This window comes from Papio anubis, chromosome 3 (assembly GCF_008728515.1).
Source record: "Papio anubis isolate 15944 chromosome 3, Panubis1.0, whole genome shotgun sequence".
Taxonomy (NCBI): domain Eukaryota; kingdom Metazoa; phylum Chordata; class Mammalia; order Primates; family Cercopithecidae; genus Papio; species Papio anubis.
Window position 1 is genome coordinate 181,587,223 of NC_044978.1, and position 24,362 is coordinate 181,611,584.

Below are 24,362 nucleotides of genomic sequence, written 5' to 3' on the forward strand. Positions count from 1 at the left end.
TCCCTGCCCCCAACCACGGCCCAGCCATGCCCCCCACAGAGACCAGCCCTATTTTCTCCGAGGGCACTCTTTGGCTATGAACGGGTGGCCACTATCGGCCCCTTTCTTCTGAAAAAGTAAAAAAACCACACTCCAACTTGACAAAGATTGCCAAAATAGCATAATCCAACTTCCTTAAAACCAAGCCACAAAACTAAAACTCTCCAGCGACAGCCTAAGCTATAAAGGCACAATACACGCCACAGAATAAAACCGTGGCATGGACACAAACTCTCCAACTGGCAAGCTCGTTGAACACAAAATATTTCTAAGTGAGTGATTTATTAATCACCCAAACTAGACATGATGACGAGACAGAGAAAGCCCAGCTGAGCAGGTTGCTCCCCAAGCCAACTCCTCAGTCCCTCCTCGGAACTCGGGGCACATTTTTCCCATAGAAACCCAGGCCAGCCTCAGTGCACTGGGTCTCCCACTGACCATGACCTCAGTTTCCCTGGGACTCCCCAGGCTCCTGTCACTGCCATGGAGGGCAGGGGGCCGGGGGGCCTCTTTCTGCCTGAGGCACCAGAAGGGGCAGCAGTGGCTGCAGGCGCTGGAGGGTCCAAGGCTGGAGCGGGGACTCTCCAGAACCGTGGGGCTGGACATGTGGAGGCCCAGGGCTGGGGGGTGGGTGGGAGCCAGGGTGGAGGGGACCTTTTGGCCGGGGCTTTCCCCCGTGGGCCTGAGCCTGGCCACCTCACCTGCAGTCTACTGTGAGCTGATGGATCTCTGCCTCGGTGCCCTACATGTAACAACAGCAGAATGTGACACCAACCTAGAGTTCATGTGCACATTAAACAAGATAACTGGTTCTCTTTACTCTCATAAGCAGAAAAGAAACTGAAGATGGAAAAATAACAAAAACAAAAAAAGGAACCAAATAAACACATCCAGCCTGCCCACTGCAGTTTCTGAAATTCGGGGTGTGCTGATGACTATCTCCTCCCTCTCGTCTCCTCTTCCCTCCCATCTCCTCCTCTGTGACTGGGGCTCTCCACGGAAAGACGGGCCTGTCCCAGTGGCCCCAGGGTCTGACATGGGGAAGAGAAGGAGGAGCAGGGGGTGGATAGCCCTAGCGCCAGGGGATCTCCAAGTGGCCAGGACATACTTCCTCAGAGGGACACACAGCGCCTGCGCGGCGAGGAGCCAGTGACTTCCCACCCTTGGGAGGTGCGGGTTTTCAAACAATTGTAAAATGGACACATAATACAACTCTGAGGTTCCTGCATCTATTGCTGACAGAAGCAATCTTTTGGAGGCAAATAAAACTTATTATATATGGTGAAACTAAACATATCAGGTAAATCTTTCATGTATAAATTGCCTGCAGAAATGAATGTCTTCTGCCAGAAAGGAGAAGTGAGAACACAGCAGAAAGAGAAAGCGTGAACAGAACATTCAAAACACTGGTCACTTTATCCTGGATTTGGTTCCGGGTCCTGTTTCTTTTCATTAAGGAAGTTTATCCTCACCCCAGCTTAAGACTGATTAAATGACATGATTTTCATTGCACATAAAATAGGAAATAGAATTCCTTTTATTCTACAAAATACATCTCAACCACACGAGTGTCGGGATCCCTCTGGTCTCAGCTTCAGGTGCCCGTGTGTGTAACCCAACATATGCTCCTCTTCCCACAGAGCGGCTGGCCCTCGAGGGCTCTGAGCTCTGTCCGCCCACCTGGGGCCCTCCTTGCCTTCCCACAGAGCGGCGGGCCTGCGAGGGCTCTGAGCTCTGTCTGCCTACCTGGGGACAGCAGCCCTTTCTGAGGCTGAGGACCGGGGCCAGCAGCTGCAGGACCACAGAAAGTTGAGAGAACATTTGGTTTCTTTTAATGCACAAATATGGTGGCACCTCAAACTCACCGGCCCCTGGGCAGCTTGTGCGCCACAGCCTGTGCCTCAGCCCATCCCTGGCCCACAGCGACACCAGGCACACCTAATCCAGCTCTCAGGGACAGAAGTGGGGACAAAAGCGTGAGGTGACAATGAAACCCGAGAGCCTGCGGACTGTTGTGAGTGTTACTTTCTTGTAAAAAAAAAAAAAAAAAAAAAAAAGAGGAATATTTGGGAGGAACTCTCCTCACTTGGGAGAGTTTTTTTTTTTTAATCATTGAACCAAAATGATAAAGATGACATCAGAGAAATCTTCAGTGAAATAAGACATTCCTGCCTACTTCCTTTTCAATCAGTCCATAAAAAGAATCCCTGTGCACAAAATTCTTTAAACACAGAAAGTAAGTTTTTGATTCCTCTTCATCCCACACTCTCAATTCATCTATTATATTTTTCCTGAGAAAATTCTGGGTCTCACCCAAATTTCCTGAATTGCTCAAATCCAGAAAGCACTTTGAAATCTTAACTTTCTGGTTTAAAAGCTGGTTATACAAGGGAAGAGCAAAAACACGTTTTAACTTGTCAGACACAGGCAGGCAGGTGGGTGCACTCCTCAGACACACAGCGCTGTATCACACTGGTGTTCAGAGCCACAGCAGTTCTCTTAAACAGCTTTCACAATACACGCCGAGGCCACCTGGGTGCCACAGAAAGCACCCCCAAAATTAACTCACCTAGAACCCTCCCACAAGGAGACAGGGAAAACAACTCGTCTTTTCTGAGGGCATCAAACGGCAAATACACTTTCACAATTTGAAAACTTTATGAAAAATAAAAAATATATACATCAGAAATTGTGACTTACCGCCATCAGACACAGTTGCAGACTGAAAGAAAAGAGAGAGAGACATGAGTTAATTAAGCCTCATGACAAAACTCCAGGAAATGAAATGTCCATCTGAGGAACACAACGGGCAGACGCTGGGAGGTTCTCAGAGGCACTCTCCAGGTGGAGGTGTCCCGGGAAAGCCAGACGGCCCAATGAGTCAAGAGTCACAGCTCCCACTCCGCCCAGACTGGGTGACACCCAACAAGAGGAAGTCATCCTTTTTATTTGAAAAGAACAGATCCCAGCATGTCTGACATTACAGTCTTAGTAACAGCATCAATGAAACCAACTTCACAAACTTCAGTAGTATCATGGCCTGTAAGTGACACATGCACCAGGGACAGCCACCAACAGCCCGCTCACTGCCCATGTGCCGTGACACCACCCAGGGCCACAGTCGGGGGCAGCCACCAATAGTCCACTCAGTGCCCACGTGCTGTGACACCACCCAGGGCCACACTCAGGGACGGCCACCAACAGCCCGCTCAGTGCCCATGTGCCATGATGCCACCCAAGGCCACGCTCGCCGCCCCTGGTGCTCTCCAGCATCACTGCCCTCCCAGAGGGGTGGAACCAGGGCCTAGAGAGGTGCAACGACCACTGGGGGCAGCAGGAGAGGAGTCAAGCCCAGAGTCGAGCGTCAGACCCAGTGCCCGCCCGCCCAAGCAGTGCAAGAGTGGCCACCAGCAGGAGGGTTGGGGAGAAGCTTCCGAGGAAGGGGCTTGGAAGAGTGGAAGGAACTGGAGGAGAGCAGGGTGGCTGGCTTAAAGGCACCAGGGACAAGAACAAACAAGTCAAGTTATGCATAAGGGGTGGCAGGCAGTACTGGAAGGCCAGCATGACCAGGAAGACGCCGAGAGCTCGAGGCAGTCAGCTGAGCCAGGAGGAAGCCACAAAGAACAGGAAGCCACAGCGGCCCCGATGGAAGCCCTGATCAGGGCAACCTGGCGCTGCACTGGCAGGAAGGGCCCAGGGCACAGAGCCGTCAGGCAGGTGCGGGACAAGCCTGGGACTCAGCCCAGGAGGGAGAGGAATCAGAAGGGGCAGGCTCACCAGGGGACACAGATGCCAGGAAGCGAGAGGGGCCGAGCAGAATGGAGCTCCAGAGGCTGAACAAACCCATGTTTGATCCGATCCCTGGGCGGGCACTCTGCTGCTATCTAGGCAGGAACCCCCTCACGTGGGGACCTCCTGGACAGCCTGGCAAGGACCCACTTCTGTCCTCCTCTCTGCCAAGGTAAGGGCTGCCAGGGCCAGGGGAGTGAACGAGAAGGTGCCGCTGTGAGGGGCAGCCTGGTACCTCCTGGCCACCCCCAAGAAGTGGAGGACACTGGGGCTTTAAGACCCCCCACACCAAAATCCAAACAAGTGAGGCCCAGAGGAACCTCCCAAGGGGAAGGGAACCAAGAAAAAGGAGCCAGGACTTCCAGCTGCTGCCCCTACCGTGGCCCTCCACACGCGCTGTGTGAGTTTTAACATGAGCGGCGCACCCACTGGAATTCTGCACTTCCTGTCTGACTACCCCATGCTTAGCGCAGGGCCCCAGCCCTGCCTCCCGGCCGGCCAGCAAGGGCAACCACGCCCCCACGCAGCCTGGGCATCCGGGGCCCACTGCCATCCCTGGCCCGGCAACCTACACCAGCTATGCGCATCTTTCTCCCCTTCAGAGTCTGTCCTCTGGCACCCAAAGTAAGCCCCCTGACAGGCACTGTGTGAGACCACCTGGGGCCAGCTTCGGAGGGTCCCGCCACCCCGACCCACTTCCCAGTAGTGCAGTCTGCATCCACCTCTTCACTGTCCTCTTGTCGGCCAGGAAGAGGAAAGAGCACACACCCCTCAAGCCAACATGTGGCCCTCGGCCCTCAGCCACAGGGACTGGTTTTTATCAGAGGCTGTGGGGCAGCCACATCACAGGTGCTGACATATACACTTTGGAAAGCTGTCATTCCTTCCATGCCCACAGTAAATCATCCACGATCATGTTGCAATCTAAATAATATCACAGCAGGCTGGGCACAGTGGCTCACGCCTGTAATTCTAGCACTTTGGGAGGCCGAGGTGAGTGGATCACCTGAGGTCAGGAGTTTGACACCAGCCTGGCCAACATGATGAAACCCCATCTCTACTAAAATACAAAAATTAGCCAGGTGTGGTGGTGGATGCCTATAATCCCAGCTACTCGAGAGGCTGAGGCAGGAGAATCGCTTGACCCCGGGAGGTGGAGGCTACAGTGAGCCGAGATCGTGCCACTGCACTCCAGCCTGGGTCACAGAGTGAGACTTCGTCTCAAAATGAATAAATAATATCACAGGCAAACTATACCTTTGAGATTATGAGAAGAAAATCCACAAGGCCATACACAAAATCAAAAATGCTATCAATAATATCTGAAAGATAAATCATAAAATGTAAACTTCGTAAATATAAAATGTCATGCTCATGAGTAAAATTCAATTCTCAGAATCTGGCAGGCTGAACAAAGTGCTCTGGAAAATCTCTATACACACAGCATTTACATCCCCCAAATTAGCTGAAACTCGAGAACCAGGAGAGAGGGGTGTCCCAGAGGCCAAATAGAGTAAAGGAGAAGGTGGCCAGGAAGCGTGTGATGCCCACCGAGAGGCCGAGGAAGGTGGGCACGGGCTGTCGCTGCTCCTGTGATGGGCACAGGCTGGGGGCCCGTAGGGCTAGACCGGAGTCTCTGGGAGGCCCCAAGACAGTGCCACTGATGCAGGTAAAGTATAGAGCTGTTTTAAAAGTAAACTTTACCTTTTCAAACAGTTTTAAATTTATGGAAAATTTTATTTTAAAGACAGTAGAGAGATAAACATACTTTTTTTTTTACAGTCTCGCTCTGTCACCCAGGATGGAGTACAGTGGCACAATCATGGCTCACTGCAGTCTCAATCCTCCTGGGTTTGAGCAATCCCCCCATGTCAGCCTCCTAAGTAGCTGGGCTCCAGGAGTTCACCAACATGCTCAGCTAATTTGTATATTTTTTGTAGAGACAGGGCCTCACTATGTTGCCCAGGCTGGTCTTGAATTTCTGGCCTCAAGCAATCCTCCCACTTTGGTCTCCCCAAGTGCTAGGATTACAGGTGTGAGCCTCCATGTCCCACTCAAACATGCTTTTTAATATACCGCTACTTCCAAAGGAGTAAAGGGAAATAGGGAAATCCCTGAAATGAGACAAGGAAGGAATAGAGGGGGAAGCAGTTAGAAAATGCCAATGCCACTAGGGCCAGCCGGGTACCCCATGGTGAGCCTCAGCCACAGCACGGCTGTCCCCTCAACCTGACACCCTCCATCCAGCTCGGCCATGGCCCTCGGGGAGCAGTGTTGTCCTGGGTGCAACACTCCTGGAAGCCACATATATTAATGCAAATCCTTCCAGAAAGAACACAGCCCAACAGGGGCCCTCCGGAGTTCCAAATAGTGAGCCCACTTGAATATGAGTTCACTACGAAAAACCCAAGGACAGGCCCAACATGAGTGGGTGTCAGCAGAGACAACAATGAGCAGAGCCTCAGACGCTGGAACAATCTAATGCAGACTGTTGAATAACTATCTGTGAAGCTATAGAGAAACAAAGGCTGCAGCAGAACAAGAGCACCGTGCAGATCGGAAAAAGAACCAGACGGAAGGAATGTCTGACAGTGAAAATACAATAGGTGAAGTTAAAGATTCAATAGGAAGGCTAAACAGAGAGCAGGCAGTTGAAGAGAGAATTTGGGAACTGGAAGATGGAACTGAAAACAACCACACTGACTACAGCACAGAGGGATAGACAGAGAAAATGAGGAGGAGTGAGAGAGAGCAGCAGAGAACTGAGGCAGTCTCCTCAGGATCTGAGGTTCAGAAATGACTGTAGAGAACTCCCAAAGACCGTCACCTACAAATGGTGCTGTGAGCAGGACTAATGCAAGTCAGCAAGACTTTTCAGCGAATCCCATGATGTTCATCTCCCAAGGTGGTCACAGGAGTTGAAACACCCACCACAGTGGCTCAGCACAGCATCTAGTCGGCACTCAGCACAGAATTAATTTACTAATCATCAGTGTTGCTTCCGGGTCACGGCTGGGCTTGCCTGTGCTCAGGAGCGGAGCTGAGGAGGAGGCAGAGTGACTGAGGGCTTGTCTCAGCATGAGGAAGGGCAGGGAAGGAGAGGGCACCTTGTGGTTCCTTTCTTCATTTCAAAGAGGGACATTATATCTCTGACAAGAACTTTTAGAATTTATGTCATCAATGCAAGTGGAAAAAATAATGCAAAATGATTTCATAGTATAATCACAAATGTGTAAAATTTTCTTTAAAATGTAAGATCTGTGAAAACACACTCTCAAATACTGAAAAGACACAACTAGCCACACAGGAACAATATCCAAAGCTAACAGCAGTCAACCGCCCTTGAATGGTGAGGTTATGACTATTTTTTGACAAATAAAACTTTGTGGTGTACAATGGGTGAAGTCGCCAGGTGCTGGCAGGGAAGCCTCTGACCTTCACATACCGGTGGCTGGACCTCAGTTTACGCAGTGCACAGCTGTCTCACTCCCAGGTATATTCATTAAACAAAAGCAGTAAGATTCACGGTAATTATAAATGGTCTCTTTGCAAATTAAGTAATCTTGTCAGGAAAGTCATCACCAATTTCTCTGAAAGTATGAAAACTTGGAGGAGGACAGCAGTTTGATGTCCAGGTGATATGGTTTGGCTGTGTCCCCACCCAAATCTCATCTTGTAGTTCCCATAATCCTGTGTTGTGAGAGGGACCCGGTGGGAGGTAACTGAATCATGGGAACAGTTACCCTCATGCTGTTCTTGTGAGAGTGAGTGAGTTCTCACAAGATTGGATGGTTTTATAAGGGGTTATTCCCTCTTTTGCTCAGCACTTCTCTCTCCTGCCACCATGTGAAGAAGGACGTGTTTGCTTTCCCTTCTGCCATGATTGTAAGTTCCCTGAGGCCTCTCCAGCCATGCAGAGCTGTGAGTCAATTAACCCACTTCCTTTATAAATTACCCAGTCTCAGATATTTCTTCATAGGAGCATGAGAACAGACTAATACAGTAAATTTGTACCAGAAGTAGGGTGCTGCCATAAAGATGCCTGAAAATGTGCAAGTAACTTTGGAACAGGGTAACAGGCAGAGGCTGGAACTGTTTGGAGGGCTTAGAAGAAGATAGGAAAATGTGGGAAAGTTTGGAACTTCCTAGAGACTTGGAGGGTTCAGAAGACAGAAATATGTGTGAAAATTTGAACTTCCTAGAGATCTGTTGAATGGCTTTGACCAAAATGCTGACAGTGATATGGACAATGAAGTACAGGCTGAGGTGGTCTCAGATAGAGATGAGGAACTTGTTGGGAACTGGAGTAATGGTCACTCTTGCTATCCTTTAGCAAAGAGACTGATGGCACTTTGTCTCTGCCCTAGAGATCTGTGGAACTTTGAACTTGAGAGAGATGATTCAGGGTATCTGGCAGAAGAAATATCTAAGCAGCAAAGCATTCAAGAGGAAGCAAAGCATAGAAGTTTGAAAAATGTGCAGCCTGACGATGTGATAGAAAAGAAAAAAAAATTTCTGGGGAGAAATTCAAGCCTGCTACATAAATTTGCATAAGTAATAAGGAGCCAAATGTTAATCACCAAAACAATGATGAAAATGTCTCCAGTGCACATCAGAGACCCTTGGGGCAGCACCTCTCATCACAGGCCTGGAGGCCTAGAAGGGAAAAATGGTTTCCTGGGCTGGGCCCAGGGCCTCCCTGCTCTAGGCAGCCTCAGGACATGGTGTCCTGAATCCCGGCTGCTTCAGCTCCAGCCATGGATAAAAGAGGCTAATGTACAGCTCAGGCCATTGCTTCAGAGGGTGAAAGCCTCAAGTCTTGGCAGCTTACATGTGGTACTGGGCAAAGAAGTCAAGAATTGAGGTTTGGGAACCTCTGCCTAGATTTCAGAGGATGTATGGAAATGCCTGGATGTCCATGCAGAAGTTTGCTGCAGGGGTGGGGCCCTCATGCAGAACCTCTGCTAGGGCAGTGTGAAAGGGAAATGTGGGGTCAGAGTCCCCACACAGAGTCCCCACTGGGACACTTCCTAGTGGAGCTGTGAGAAGAGGGCCACCCTCCTCCACACCTCAGAATGGTAGATCCACCAACAGTTTGCACCATGCACCTGGAAAAGCCACAGACACTCAATGCCAGCCCTTGAAAGCAGCTGGGAGGGGAGGTGTATCCTGCAAAGCCACAGAGACAGAGCTGCCCAAGGCTGTGGGAGCCCACCTCTTGCATCAGTATGCCCTGGATGTGGGACATGGAGTCAAAGGAGATCATTTCAGTTTAATGACTGCCCTATTGGATTCTGGACTTGCATAGGGCCTGTAGCCACTTTGTTATGGCCAATTTCTCCCACTTGGAGTGGGGGTATATACCCAATGCCTGTACTCCCATTGTATCTTGGAAGTAACTAACTTGCTTTTGATTTTACAGGCTCATAGGCAGAAGGGACTTGTCTTGTCTCAGATGAGACTTTGAACTTGGACTTTTGAGTTAATGCTAGAATTAGTTAAGATGCTGGGGGACTGTTGGAAGGGCATGATTGTGTTTCAAAATGTGAGGTTATGAGATTTTGGAGGGGTCAGGGGTGGAACGATGCAGTTTGGCTATGTCACCACCCAAACCTCATCCATAATCCCCATGTGTCATGGGAGGGACTCAGCGGGAGGTAATTGAATCATGGGGGCAGTTACCCCCTGGTGATAGTGAGTAAGTTCTCATGAGAGCTGATGGTTTTATACGGGGCTTTCCCACTTTTGCTTGGCACTTCTCTCTCCTACTGCCATATGAAGAAGGACATGTTTGCTTCCCTTTCATCATGATTGTAAGTTCCCTGAGGCCTCCCCAGCCATGTGAAACTGTGAGTCAATTAAACCCTTTCCTTTAAAAATTATCCAGTCTCAAGTATTTCTTCATAGCAGCATGAGAACAGACTAACAGGTAATATTAAATTTTTATTTAAGGTATGCAATGTGATATTTTAATATATGTATACACTGTAATATGATTATCACAATCAAGCAAATTAACATGTACCTCTATCACCTCACTTAGTTACCATTTTTGTGTGTGGTGAGAACCTATTCTCTTAGCAAATTAAGATTTACTCTCGTAGCAAATTTCAAGCATACAATAAATGCAACATTATTAACTACAACCACCAAGCTGTACATTAGATCTCTAGAACTTACTCATCTTATAAATGGAAGTTTGTACCCTGTGTCCAACATCTCTCCACCACAACCCCCAGGCATTGGTAAGCACCAATCTACTCTCTGCATCCATGAATTCAAGGGTATTTTTGTTTTTTTGCTTTTTTTTTTTTGAGACGGAGTCTCACTCTGTCGCCCAGGCTGGAGTGTGGTGGCGCGATCTCGGCTCACTGCAAGCTCCACCTCCCGGGTTCACGTCATTCTCCTGCCTCAGCCTCCCAAGTAGTTGGGACTATAGGTGCCCACCACCACGCCCGGCTAATTTTTTGTATTTTTAGTAGAGATGGGGTTTCATCATGTCAGCCAGAATGGTCTCGATCTCCTGACCTCGTGATCCGCCTGCCTCGGTCTCCCAAAGTGTTGGGATTACAGGCGTGAGCCACCGCGCCTGGCCAAATTCAATGTTTTAAGAGTCCACATATAAGTGAAGCCACACATGTTTGGCTTCATTCATGTTGTTGCAGGAGTTCCTTTAAGGCAGAATATGCTATTCTTGTTCTCTCTCTAAACATACACACACACACACATACACACACACACACACACACACACACTGCCCATTCCTTTATCCCTTAGGTTTTCATATCTTAGCTATTGTGATTAACGCTTCCATGAACATGGGAGCACAACTATGAGAGACTGATTTTATTTCCTCTGGAGATACACCCAGTAGTGGATCATATGGTAGTTCCATATTTAATTTTTCAAGGAACCTCCATGCTGTTTTCCACAATGGCTGTACAATTTACATTCCCACCAATAGTGTAAGGGTTCCCTCTTCTCCTATCCTCACCCACACTTGTTATCTTTTGCCTTTCTGGTAACAGCCATTCTACAGGCATGCAGTGACAGCTCACTGTTGTGACTGCATTTCTCTGATGATGGGTGATGCTGAGACCTCTGCATATACCTATTGGCCACCTGTAGAGTTTCTTTGGAAAAATGTCTACTATGGCCTTTTGCCATTTTTTAATTGGGTTATTTGGTTTTTGCCACTGAGTTGTATGAGTTCCTTATGTATTTGGATATTAACCCCTTACTGGATATGCAGTTTGCAAATATTTTCTCCCATTCACAGGTTCCTTTTTCATTTTGTTGGTTGTTTCCTTTGTTGTGCAGAAACTTTTTACCTCAATGTAATCCCAATTGTTTACTTTTAGTTTGTTGCTTATTCTTTTAGTGTCATGTCCAAAAAAAAATCATTGCCAGGACTGATGTCATGGAGCTTTCCCCTGTGTTTTCTCCTAGGAGTTTTTTTGGTTTCAGGTCTTAAGTGCCTTTAATCCATTTGTGAGCTGATGTTTGTATATGGTGTGTCATGAGGACCCCATTTCTCCACATGACTTCAGGGGCAGCCATTCCCACATCTCCTGGCACATGTGGACCACTGTAAACATGTTTATGAATTAAAGCACAACATTCTTAATGTGTACTCTCATATACAGTACTATTTGTATTAATAACTTGTTTCCATTGGCCTATACTTCTTGGATTCTTTCCAAATTTCCATATATACACATTATACTTACAAAAAAAGTACAGTCACAAAAACAAAGTCACCCATGGAAAAAGATCCCAGTAAGTCAGCATTTTTCGGTGCTTACAATTTAAACATATACCATAATTAAACAGCTATAAAAATTTCTATAACACGCCTCCAGAATTGGAATTTACACTAAAGTAAATACATTTCTGTTTTAAGGAAACTGACAAAGTATTTTAAAATGTAACTTAAGTCCGCACAATCTCTGCTCCTCGGCAGGTCTCTTGAACATGTCAGCTCAGCTGACAAGGACTCAATTGCTCCTCTGCAGGAAGTCTGTCTGGGCCACACACGTCCATGGAGATCATGGATATTTTATTTTGAAATTAATGTTTTGAAAGTTTTAAAATATTTATGTGAATAGTGTCACATGAGGAATCTAACCTTTATTAAGGTTTATTCTGTCAGTAACACTAGACAAAAGGAATTATTAGAACATATAATTTCCAAATTCTATTGGTTTACAGTAATATACTGTAATATAAATTTTTCATTTTGAGCCACTGACAAAATTTTCTACCTTGAACATAAAAACTATTCAATCACCACATGATGTTCCTAAAATAAGGCACCAAAGGCCTGCAAGTTGCTCAAATGCATTAAATGTTTTCAATGCAAAGAGAAGAAATATAAATAAATGAATTAAGAATTTAATAATCAGCTGGGCTGGTGACTCACACCTATAATCCCAGCACTTTAGGAGGCCGAAAAAGGAGGATCACTTGAACTCAGGAGTTCGAGACCAGCCTGGGCAACATGGCAAGACACTGCCTCTACAAAAAATACAAAAATTAGCTGGGTGTGGTGGTGTGTGCCTATAGCTCCAGCTACCTGGGGGGCTGAGGCAGGAGGATAGCTTGAGCCGCCTAAGTGGCTGGGACTCTGACGGCTCCTGCACAGAGGGACCCAGTCCTTTCCAGCTGGAAGAAAGTCAAGGCAGCAGTGAGCCATGATCACACCACTGCACTCCAGCCTGGGTGGGAGAGTGAAACCCGGTCTCAAAAATAAAGATAATTTAACAATCCAATTTGCACCTAATATATGCTTTACTTTTTAAAATTTCATCCTTTACATTTCAAGACAATCTCTTGCTGGACTAAATGCAGAAAAGCACAGCATCCACACCAGAGGCTGAGGCCTTGGAAAGGTGCGTCTGGGAGGCTCTCTGAGGCTGAGTATAGCACAGAGAGAGTATTCAGGAGAGGATGCCCTGGCTTGGTGGCTCACTGCACTCCCACATGCTGGGCTGCTCTCTGCTCCACTAGCACAGAGGTCTTCAGACCCAGCCATGACCCTCCAAGGGGCCAGCAAATCAATTCAGAGTCTGTGAGCAGCATGTTAAAAAATGAAATGGGATAAAACAGAACAACATGGAAGGGAAGCATGCGGCAGGTCTCCAGGCCCGTGCTGTCCGTGGACCCCACTTCTGAGCTGCAAGTCTGTGTGTGGACACAGTGCATGTGCACGCCTGTGTGCAGGATCTTGGGGGACATGTGTCTCCCCTGAGGGTGGCAGCACAAGGACTCCGATGACCCCTGCACAGAGGGACCCAGTCCCCTCCTGCTCCATCTGCCTCTCCACTCCTCAGCGTGGTGCCCTCCTCACTGCAGCCCAGCTCCCATGTGCAACCTCGCCTGGCAGCACAGCTGCCACAGCCTGCGGGGAGGGCAGCACACCTGGTGCTGAGACACAGATCTGCACTTCTCCCTTTAAAGCGTGTGTGTGCTTCCTCCCTTTAAAGTGTGTGTGTGTGTGTGTGTGTGTGTGTGTGTGTGTGTGTGTTCCAAGGAGCTTTTCAACCTTGAATAAAATCAGAAGGAACTGAACCGGGGCAAAAACCACAATGACAGCATATTTCAAAGCAGCAGCAGCTAATATTCATTTCACATCCTTGGTGGAGCCTAAGATAATACGTTCTGACAACTTTTGACCCCAAAGTAGTGCCCTTCTGGGGCAGCAGTAGGGGCCATCTGACTTTGGGATGCTCCTTCTTGTCACACCATAACCCTCTGTTGGTACAAACACCACACAGGCCTTTGCCCTCCTCAGCTCACCCAGTCTCAGAAGCTAAGGGCCCTCCAACACGCAGACAGGTGGCAGGCTGCCAGGCATCCACGCCGATATTCGTGATTTAGGTTCTCCATGTGGCAGTGCCAACTCCCCACAAGGAAAGATGAGTGTAAAAGTCAGCTGTGCTGAGAGGCTCTGGGCAGGGACTGGCACTAACACAGCTGGCCACCAGGAGCTCTCATCCATGTTGGAGATGAGGCTGGAGATGAGGACTGGAGATGAGACTGGAGATGAGGCTGGGGATGAGGGCTGGAGATGACGCTAGAGATCAGACTGGGAGTGGGGATGGGGACCAGGGCTGGAGATGAGGGGTGGAGATGAGGGCTGGAGATGAGGGCTGGAGATGAGGCTGGAGGGTGAGGGATCGAAATCAAAATCATCGAATCATGAAATCGAGATCAACAAAACTCGAAAAATCAGATCCGAAAACATAAAACCGAAGCTCGGCGAAAATCAAATCGACCGAATAAAGACAAAACAAAGTCAGCTCCGGAAATCGAAAAATCATCGAAAAATCGACTCGAAATCAAAATCGAAAAACCATCAAACAACAAAACAAAATCAGAAACCGAAACAAAATCTCAAAATAAATCAACTTGCGGATCAAAAGATCGGCTCCAGTCAAAAATAAAGTCAATCAGATCCAGCTCGAAATCCGGCTCCGAAATCAGAAGCTCAGCTCGAAAAAATCGCTCAAATCGTCGAAATCAGATCGAAACAAAAAATCGAAAAAATCGCTCATCGAGATCGAAAAATCGCTCGAAATCAAAACCGAAATCAGCTCGAAAATCAAATGCTCGAAATCCGTCAATCGGCTCGAAAATCAGAACAAAATCGACTCGAAATCAAGATCAAAATCGAAATCAAAATCAATCAATTCCGAAATAAAGATCAGCAAAGTCGCGTCAGCTCGAAATCATCGAAATCAAAATCCGCTCGAAATCAAAAAATCGTCGTCAGCTCGAAAAATCCGTCGAAAATCAAATCAAATCGAAATCAAATCAGCGGCGTCGAAATCGAGACCGAAATCGATAATCAAATCCGAAATCAAAAGCTCAATCAAGAGGATCGAAAAAGATAAACTCCGGCGTCATCCATCACGCTCGAAATCAAAATCAAAATCAAATCAAAACAAAACAAAACCGAAAATCGAAATCAAAAATCAAATCAAAAATCGAAATCCGCTCCGTCGAAAATCAAAAAATCAGATAAACTCGAAAAGAACGTCTCAAAATAAATCCAGGTAAAAATCCGTCATCAAATCGAAATCAAATCAAGATCAAAAACAAAATCAAAAGGCTGGAGATGAAGCTGGAGATGAGGCTGGAGATGAGGCTGGAGATGAGGGCCGGAGATGAAGCTAGATGGGAGGCAGGTGGAAGCTGGGGTGGGGCCAGAATGAAGCTGGAGATTAGGGCCAGAGATGAAGCTGGAGATGAGGCTGGAGAATAAGGGTTGAAGATGAGGGCTGAGGCAGGAGGCCCACGCCCAGAGCTCATATGAACTAAGACTCAGCGACTGTCTCTAAATGACCTCCTGTGCAGCTAAGCCCTGGTCTCCGAGCCTCCTGTCTCCCTCAGGCTGGCCCTTGAGCTCCGACCCCTCCTGGCAGCCCCCTTGGCGGTATCTGGCATATCCAAGGGTTGGTTATAGGGTTATGAACTGCCCTGCCCACAGGGACAGGCGGTGCACGGCAAACGCAAGCTGAGAACTGTCTCACTCACGTGGCAAAGCATCTGCTGAGCTCCCACGACGCGGCGAGCCATCCTGAGATGCTGGATGGACAAAACGAGCATGCGAACTGAACTGGCAGCCCTGTCCCACAGAGCCCAGTCCAAGGCAGAAAGCCATGGGGCATAGAGCAGGGGCGGCTAGGATGGCACTGCTCATTCTGGCAGGTGCATGGACAGGGCGCGGCAGGGGCAGCTGGAGGCTCCGCGGTGCTCCAGGCAAGAGATGGGGACGAGAGCAGGCTGCAGCAATGGGGGTGAGAAAGTGTAAACTCAGAGATTTTGAAGGCCGAGCCCAGGAGCTTGCTGACGTGGAGTATTAGAGGGTGTGGGCTCAAGCAGAAGGGACAGGGCCAGCCCTTCCTGAGATGCAGGAGGCTGAGGGAGGGGTACACTGGAGGCGAGGGGAGAATCCAAGTCATGTTTGGGACTTAAGTCTGAGGGGCCTCCTGGATGTCTGAGGAGACACGGTGAGAAGATGTGGACCTGTCACTGAGGCCGGGGCCCAGGGCGGAGGTGCCCACTGCAGGGGCAGGTTGGGAGGGCAGCATGTGAGGGATGAATCGAGCCTGTCATGGAAGGTGGTGGAGGAAGGAGACCGGTCCCCGCCCAGCCAGGCCTCCCCTTGAAGACCTGACACTGGTGAGAAGTCAGTGGAGTCGGAGGGGAAGTGGGGAACCCAGAGGGCGCTGCTGCAGAAGCCCAAGGAAAACTGGTCCAGTACTCGAAGCGCAGCAGCTCCTGCTGTCTGGAGAGGCCGGGTCCCTGCATCATGTGCAGGATGGCAAAAGCGTTGCAAGGAACCTCAACCAGCCTCCACATCCGCCCAACAGAGACCGGGACGCCTGCGTTCAGAGCTGCATGGGACCCGGTAGGAGAAGGTGCTGAGTGCTCAAGGGCCTCGCCACGCGAGCTTGCCGCCTTTCTCCTTAGAACCCAGGAGAAAGGGGTGGGGGTTTCTGCCTGAGAAGGATACACCTCTGAGTACATAACATGGACGGACAGTTTACAGCATAAGGTGTCCAATTTTTTAATGAAAAGAAGAGGAAAGAGGTGAAAATAGAAATTTATTAAAACAGTTTTTCTCAAATATACTTGGAGCTTTCCTCATATAGATGACAAGACTCAGAGCATCATAAAATGAGGGAAGACTCTGCAACCAGCATGTGAAGTGGGGCGCATGGATGCTCACCAGCACAGATTCCAGGCCCTCCTGCACCAGCTCAGGGCAACAGAGGTCTGGGGCAAAAGGCAAGCTGACCGACACGGCAGGACACAGGCAGGCAGAGGCCAGGCACACGGCCACAGCACACAGGGCGTGCCCTGCAATCCCAATGCCAGTCAGCACCGCACTGCAGGGTCCCGAAGGAGCGTGGGCACATGAGGGCCATTTGGGAGACATGGTCAGTGACACTGGTGAGAGAGACTAGGTTAATCCAGAATAGAAAAGAGACACGGTGAAATGCCAAAACCTTCCTTGATGGCCCACCAAGCCCACCCTACAGAGGCTCACAAATCACCCAGCAGAGGTGTCCGCAGACATGTCAGCTCCAGGCACGTCAGCCCAGGCATGCCCCGAATCCCTCTTGTGTCCTGCAGCGGCCATCAGCCCTGCCCCCCTGCCTCCAGCCTCAGCCCCAACACAACCTGGTCCCACGGGGGCTGGGACTCTCTGTTGGAGGACCCTGGAACCTGCCCGCCCATGGCAGACTCATGAGGGAAGGGTGAAGGTTCCGGTCAAAGGCATGGGGGCCCAAAGGCTGCAGCCAGAGTCACTGCCATGTGTCACCAGTGGTCACCGCCTCCTCTTAACCACACTCCGTCTTCCTCATTATCCTTTCACTTCCCCAGGCTCCTACACAGGCCCTGCCCTCTTCCCTGCATGAGCATCTGTCTACCTCAAGCCTCACTGTCAGGTCTCACCGCATCCTCTGCATGACCACAGCTGCGCCGGGCCACAGACTGCACCAGCTCCCATGCCTCCTCCCTCCTGCCCTTCCTCAGTGACCATGGTCTCCACACTGCCTACAAGAGAACGTTCCACGTTTTTAAACAGTGCAACCCTTTTTAAAGATTTTTAAAATATTAAACAGAACGTCAATGCCTGGAGGGGAGAGAAGCCCCGTGGTCTCTGGAAAGTTCTTTCTGTCACACTCCGGCAGCCTGAAGACAAGCCCGTGCTGAGAGAAATGAAGACAAATCTACACCGCACCTCATGTGCTCCCAAGTGTCTAAAGGGCTTTGCCTTGAGAAACAAAGTTTCTGCCAATTTCCAACACTGCAGAACCTCTTTTCATGAAGGAAGGAAAGGACACCCTGAGACATCACAAAACCACACCCTGACGGCCGCCGCCACCTCCATGCCAGTCACACAGAGCACACCTGGGGGACCCAGTGTGGATGCGCCCGAGGCGGCCTCTGACAGCTGAGGACCGGAGTCAAACCCCTAGCTCACACACAGGAGGAACGTCGGGGAAGCCAACGCTCAAGCGGCTCGGCAACAACGGTCATGCTTGTCCAGCCGTGCCAGTGGGGCCTTCACCTGGGCACTCACTTGCAGTGGTGACTTGTTCCCACGACTCAGAGGAGAGGTGGAACTGCCCCGGAAAGTCCCACCCAGGACCCTGTGACAGCCACAGGCTGACTGAACGGCTGCTGCCTGCCAGGGAGGCTCAAGCTGGGCCGCCCAGGGCTGCAGGAGCCCCCCAGCCCAGAGCAGCCACCCCACAGCAGGGCACCCTGGGAGGGGTGTGCAGGCAGAGAGCAAGGGCTCTCTTCCTCCAGGCAATTCCTATTTCTTTGGGCCTGGGGTCTCGGTGCCTCCTCTCAGCATCTAACTAGTGTCAGAGCCTGCAACACCTGACGCCACACGGTTTATGAAACAGGATGAGATGCCCCGATGAGGTGACGGGCACGGGTATCTTCCTGGCCTGCCGAAGCCAGGGAGCCAGGGATCGACTGATCTGGCCAGCCAGAGCCTCCGGAGATTCTCTCCAAGTGGAAATCCTGGCAGCTCCCCCGCATGCTCTTTGAATGGAGTCGAGCAATAGCTCCTAGAAAAGCGGTGGCGTCCTCCCCCTCAGGATGAGGGGACCTGGAGACACACGGGCCTCCGAAAGAGTGCTGCTGCAGACACAGACGTCAGCACCCCAGCATTCCCTGGCCCTCCCATTTTTTAGAACAACTACCTGACGCTCAGAGGGGGAAGTAATTCTGCCGACCCCAGAGGCTTTCCAGCCCCTCATCTGCTGGCCAGAGCCCAGACAGGCAGAGCTGCAGCAGAGACGACCACCCACCCACTGTGCCTCTGACTGAGAGGGGGGGGAGTCGCTCACTTCTGATGCCTGGCGACCACATCAGCCAGATTCCAATACGCTCGCGTGAACAACTTATCCACCAGTGTAAGCATTTGCAAGAGCTTCAAAAGGAAGTCCAAATCATGTAAACGGGCACTTACAAAGGCAGGTTTTTAATGACTTTACACGGAATAAAAAACAAAATTTTCTACAACTTGCCTGGATGTACACTGAGATGAAAGTGCTGCCTACACATAAGTACAAATGGCTAACTGATTAACTGGCCCATTAAACCCATGACAGTTCCAAAATTCACTTTCCGATGCAGGATATGAAACAGAGGTTACAGGAACACATTCCTCCTGCACCAAGACAGCCAGAGGCGGCCCGCAGCAGGCACGCCCCAAAGAAGACCAAAGCTGCTCCTCCAGCCTCACGCAGCTTCACCTTCCAAGCGGCTTTCCAAATGCACAGAAAGCTGGTGGATTCCATCAGACTCACGCTGGCCCTGCCCAGCAGACCCGCGTCTATTTCCCACTTAAAAGGAAGGCACAGCTCATTTTCCCATTCCCAACCTCCATGCCCCTCATCTCTAAACTAGTAGTTTCTCCTTCGGTTCTCTACAGAAGACTTTAATTAGATATTAGGAAAACATTAAGATTATACAATTCCCAGAAAAGAATGAATTCAAAATCAGTGCCCAGTAATTACTAAGACTTCTGTACATAATTTAAATTTATTTTTATCTTTACATCAACACAGCCATAAGAGGAAAATAGAAATTATTTTTATTTCATCTCAATTCTTTTAAAAAGCCATTTTAGAGTAACTTCAACTTCATAAGCTCATATAGTAATCACCAATATGATCTATAGTAGCTACCTATATGCACATTAGCCAAATCAACTCATTACATTTAGAAATGTAAGCTACCATCATTTAAAAAGCCTAAGATTTTGATATATTTATCTAGCGTAAAATTAATATTTCAACAAAATCAATTCACTCACATCTTCCAAATCTATGAGAATTACTATGGTAAAGGAAAGAAAAACATTCGATGCCTTCTGTAAGTTCTAACTTAAAACCTGGCAGCTCGGGCTCCCGAAGGATTTGAGGCCGGCGGCCGGGTGTGTGGGGCCCGGGACGCGCTGCAGTCCCAGAGCCTCGGCCGAGCCTCCGCAGCGCTCCCTTTGAGCTGTGGTGCAGACACATGAAAAGCATTTCCAAAGCTTATCCTTACAAGCATTTGCAAGTCCCATGGCTGCCACTCGCTAAAACAGGATAACCAGGGTGCCACGCTTTCTTACCACTGATTAAAGGAAAAGAAAAAGCCGGAATAACTTACCTGCTGGTCATTGGAAACGTGCGTTTCGTTTGACAACTGTTTCCCCAAATTCATTGTAAGGCACCGAGCCACACTAGGCACCCGGGTCTAAGACACACCATTCAACACTGCAGCTTGTGTGTGTCAGAAAAGTTTAGAGGCATTTCCGATGAAGTTCCCTCTCGCTCCCTTCGTAACCCATGGCAACAGGACACTGCAGGAAGCTGTGGCTTGCCAGGGTTTCAGACTCTATCTCAATTGTCTCATCCAAAGAAAGAAACGTCATTTACATAAATCACGCTGTGAGATCATTTTTAAACTATTTCCTCTACCAAATCAGAAGAATAAAACTTCGGCCGATAGGGGTAATTTCTCAGTCAGTAAAACAGCTGCAGAGAATTTGTTTTTTTTAGCATCGTGGTGCAGTTCACAACCTTAATTACAGTTGCCAATGATTCTATTCTAAGCCTCCACATGCACCAGCTTACTGGGTGGCAGCCAGCGGGATCTGGCACACGCCTAAAGCCCTCTCAGTGCTATCTGTATTCCGTGATCTGCTCTGCCCACCCTCCAAATATATGAAACAACCAGAAAGCAAGGGAACCATGATGGATCCTGGCTCTAAAAAGGAAGGCGGAAAGAAAAAGAAAACTATTTATAAAGCCTAGGGATCACTGCAAAATCATCTGTTAATTTTCTAGAGATTTAGGGGTAAACCGCTCACCCCAAAGTGCTTCCCTGCTGTCAAAATCATGCAGAATGGGCCATCTGGGTCTCGGTCTAGGCTCTAGGAATCCTAACCCTGAAACGTTAGATTGGGGGAAGCTTCACCATTAGAACTGGGGAAGCTTCTTGCCCAGGAACTGCAAACTCAGTGCCCACAGGGCCACCAGGCTAGGTCCATGGCTCTTGGGTCTGGGGTGAGGCTGCCAGCTGGGAAGGCACTGTGCCAGCTCTGCTTCTGCCCTTCTGTGGAGGAACATGAGCATTCCCAACACGAGAGTGTTCAGTGAGCAGAACCCACCGCACTGGGTACACGCTGCATTTCACAAATGCACAATGGCTGCTTGCAGAATGCGCGGCAGCTCACGCTTCCTTAGAAGGCTTTTCTCAGGAGCTGTGCACGTAACAAAAGTGTGGGGGAGTCTGTAGGAGCAGGCAGGCAGGCGCCCAGCCACACCCCCAGCAAGTGGAGGAATCACCCCAAGGCAGCCATACCTCCCTCTGCACAGCTGCTCCTCGTTGGAAGGGGCGCCACCTCCACTTCTGTCACCAGCCCAGGAAGGGGCTCCCGCCCAAGCTACTGGGACCTGCGGTCAGCCCCGTAGGTCTGGAGTGGACTCATAAGCCCTGTTCCTCGGCAGGGCCTCGCCTCTACCTACCATGGCCCCACCCACTTCCCCTGGGCGGATTGGATCTCAGCCAATCGTCTGGATCGGGCGTGTTGACCGATTGAATTCAGACGCGATGGTCAGACCACTCCGGAATTTCGTCCCGATCTTGAGATCGAGATCGGCGATCATCCCGATCCGCCATCCGTCGGCTTCAATGCCATTACCGGGCACCCATGCTTCACCGCCACCACGTTCCTGACCGTGCCGCCCTCACCTGCCCGTTATCTCACGCCCATGCCCCACTTGCACACACTTGCCCCACCCCACTTACGCTGCCTGGGCGCCCCCATGCCCATACCCCCACACACCACACACACACGCACTCCACACCCCCCACACAGCCATAGGCACCCCCCACACAGGCACATACACACACACAAGCACACACACAGGCCCCCCCACATACAGGCACACACACAGAGCACCCACCCATGTACACCCACCCAGGCACACTTTCAGAGATAGCAATCTGAAGGTTCCGGAACAACAGCAAGGGGTTCTGGGGTGGCTGGGTGAGCCCCTGACACTGACCTGCCCATTACCCTCATTGGCTTCTGAGGGGCCTGCACTACTGACAGTTTACAGAGCTTTGGAGGAGACAGTGGTCTCCAGGCAGGAGCAGAGGACAACAGCATCCTGGCCCCCCAAGGGCCCCTAAACCCTGGGGAAAGCCACCAGCACCTGAGAACTGGATGCAGCCTGGGCGTGCGTGGGGACTTCTGTTGAGAGGTTATCACCTAAGTGCTAAACTGATTTCACCTCAATTCTTTCAGACAGAAACATCTTCATCCCAGTGTGTTCCATCGAGGACAGAAAGGAAGAAACACGATTTCACGTTGTCTACGTGGTTTATTCTACAGAGCCCACAAAGCAGCCCAGGCCGCTAGAGTTCTGTGTGCTGCTGTCCAGTCACTAACAACAGGTCCTCCGGATTCTCCTGTCTCTCTCTAGCCTCCCCCATCTCCTCTTTTGTGGGAGCCTGTCCTTTTCTGCAGCTGCTGACCTCCCCTGTCTAGCCAGTGCCTCCCCTCTGCAAATGGGTGAGGAAAGGGATGAGGCAGGGCCAGAACATGCCTGGGAGACCCCCTGTGACTGCCTGAGGGCCCCAGCAGCAAGTGCCCTGGGGAGACGGGGATGAGCCCCCTGCCACATGGTCAGAGGTCCAGGAGCTGCTGACAGCCATGCCCCCAGAAGATTCCGGGCCCCAGCTCATCTCCCCTGCTTCATGCTCCACCTCCCTTGTTTGGATGGACGTGTTTACTCAGTGCCTGGTGGGAGTCGGGTTCAGACCCCGGGCCTGGGAAGCCCAGCACAGCCCTTCACAAACATGCACGGCCAGCCTGGGCACAGGAAGAAAGCACTGCAAGGTGGGAGCACCCAATCGTGCGCTGCACAGGCGCCGGCGTGAAGAGAAAGTGGGCAGAGTGCTAGCTGGGAAAGGGCGAGCCATTCTCAGCCCTCCAACGCAGGCCCGCCGCGGATCCCAAGGAAGGTGAAGCCCCCGTGTGGTAAGCCCGGCAAGTGGGCATGTGAGCCTGGAGGCAGCTGTGGTGCAGCGGGGGCTCAGGCCTGCACCTCACTGCCCAGCTGGACAACAGGACGTACTTCCTGAGTACCCAGAGGGAGCCCCTCACAACCCCAGGGGTCTGTCCTGAGCTGGAAACCCAGGGTGGGCAGGCGGGCAGGGCTAGGTTAGAGGAGTTTGAGGATAGGAGCTCTGGTTCCAGCCAGGGCAGCAGGGATGATGGGGGTGGCGGGGCAGAGCGCATTCTGGGTGGGGAGAAGCTGAGCTGAGCAGAGGTGAGGACCCACGTGGGCTATGTCCTGGGGCCAGGAGAAGCCTGCCTAGCTGGAAAGTTCCAGTGAAGGCAAAGGGGCCTGTGGGTGACCCAGGGTCTCCAGGACCTGCCAAAGAGCTCCTCCTAAACTCTGGGTCTCCTAGCAGGCTCACCTGCCTCCCCAGGCCCCTCACCAGTTCCCGCCCCCACCCCACACCAGTCTCTGCTGGGGGACACATCCCGTGATGCCCCAGCCTAACCAGGGCCTCCTGAGCCTTCCAGTCATTCCTGGGACACAGCTCGACCTGGAGGGAACAGAAGCACTCTCTCCTGAAGGTTTCTGGACGGCGGAAAGGGGATGAGCGCAGAACACCCAGGCAACGGGACGGCCCTGGTGGCCCCGGGCAGCAAGCGCTGCTGCCTCCTTCATGGGGCGGGACCACCTCGCTCTCAGCCAGGAGGGCGCGGGAGGCAGGGACTGGAGGAGCGCCTCTGCTGACGGTCCCGGAGACACCTGCAGAGCTCACAGATGTAATCACAGGCCCGGATTCTCTCCCTGCTCTTAACCCTGGAGGCCTCGGGGGGCCAAGCCAAAGGCCCGGGTATGGCTCCTCTGTGGGCAGGACCCTCAAATCTCCCCGAGCTGGGCTCTCCCATCCTCCTGCCCTCCACCCCTGACCCTGTGTAACCAACTAGACAGCTGGCTGCCATACGCCAGTCTGACCCTTTGCGGTCTGCCCCAGCACCTGCCCCAGCCCCGCGCCTAACCACCACGAAGCCTGACGGTCCTGCCTGCCTCCCTTCCTTCCCCATCGCCCTTCTTGGGTGTGCCATGGTGCTGCCCAGGTCAGCACCCCCCGGGGGAGGTCCCACCCCCACCTGGCCTGCAGCTGCTCACAGCCATCTCCACCTCGAGCATGCCCCATGCAACGGTGGCCCACGCAGCCCATCCAGGACCAGCTCAGCAAGGCAGGGAGGGGTCGACACTGAGCATGTTCCCCACTGCCTCCCCAGAGCCAAAATAATGTCGGGCACATAGTAGGTGTTCAACAAACATTCACTCAATGAGAAGGCCCTGAAGCACTGAAGAATCCTATTACATGCCCAGAGTTCACAGGATCTTAAGGACACTTCAGAAATTTTCCCTTATAATGGGTTTTAAAAGCAGACTGTGTATGAAAGACCAAGATAAGCA

At 50.7% G+C, this 24,362-nt stretch overlaps 1 protein-coding gene across 5 annotated transcripts in view; it reads right to left on the reverse strand.

Annotated features, from left to right (window-relative positions):
* Window positions 1–24,362, reverse strand: part of LOC116274223 (regulator of G-protein signaling 12) — a 110,153-nt gene that overhangs the window by 12,727 nt on the left and 73,064 nt on the right. For 4 of the 5 annotated variants that reach the window (XM_031664759.1, XM_031664760.1, XM_031664761.1 and 1 more), the window contains exon 4: window positions 2,740–2,761. The exons of the other annotated variant lie outside the window; for it this stretch is intronic. In XM_031664759.1, coding sequence (XP_031520619.1) covers window positions 2,740–2,761 — 22 coding nt within the window. The remainder of the gene's footprint in view (window positions 1–2,739; window positions 2,762–24,362) is intronic. 5 annotated transcript variants of the gene reach the window in all.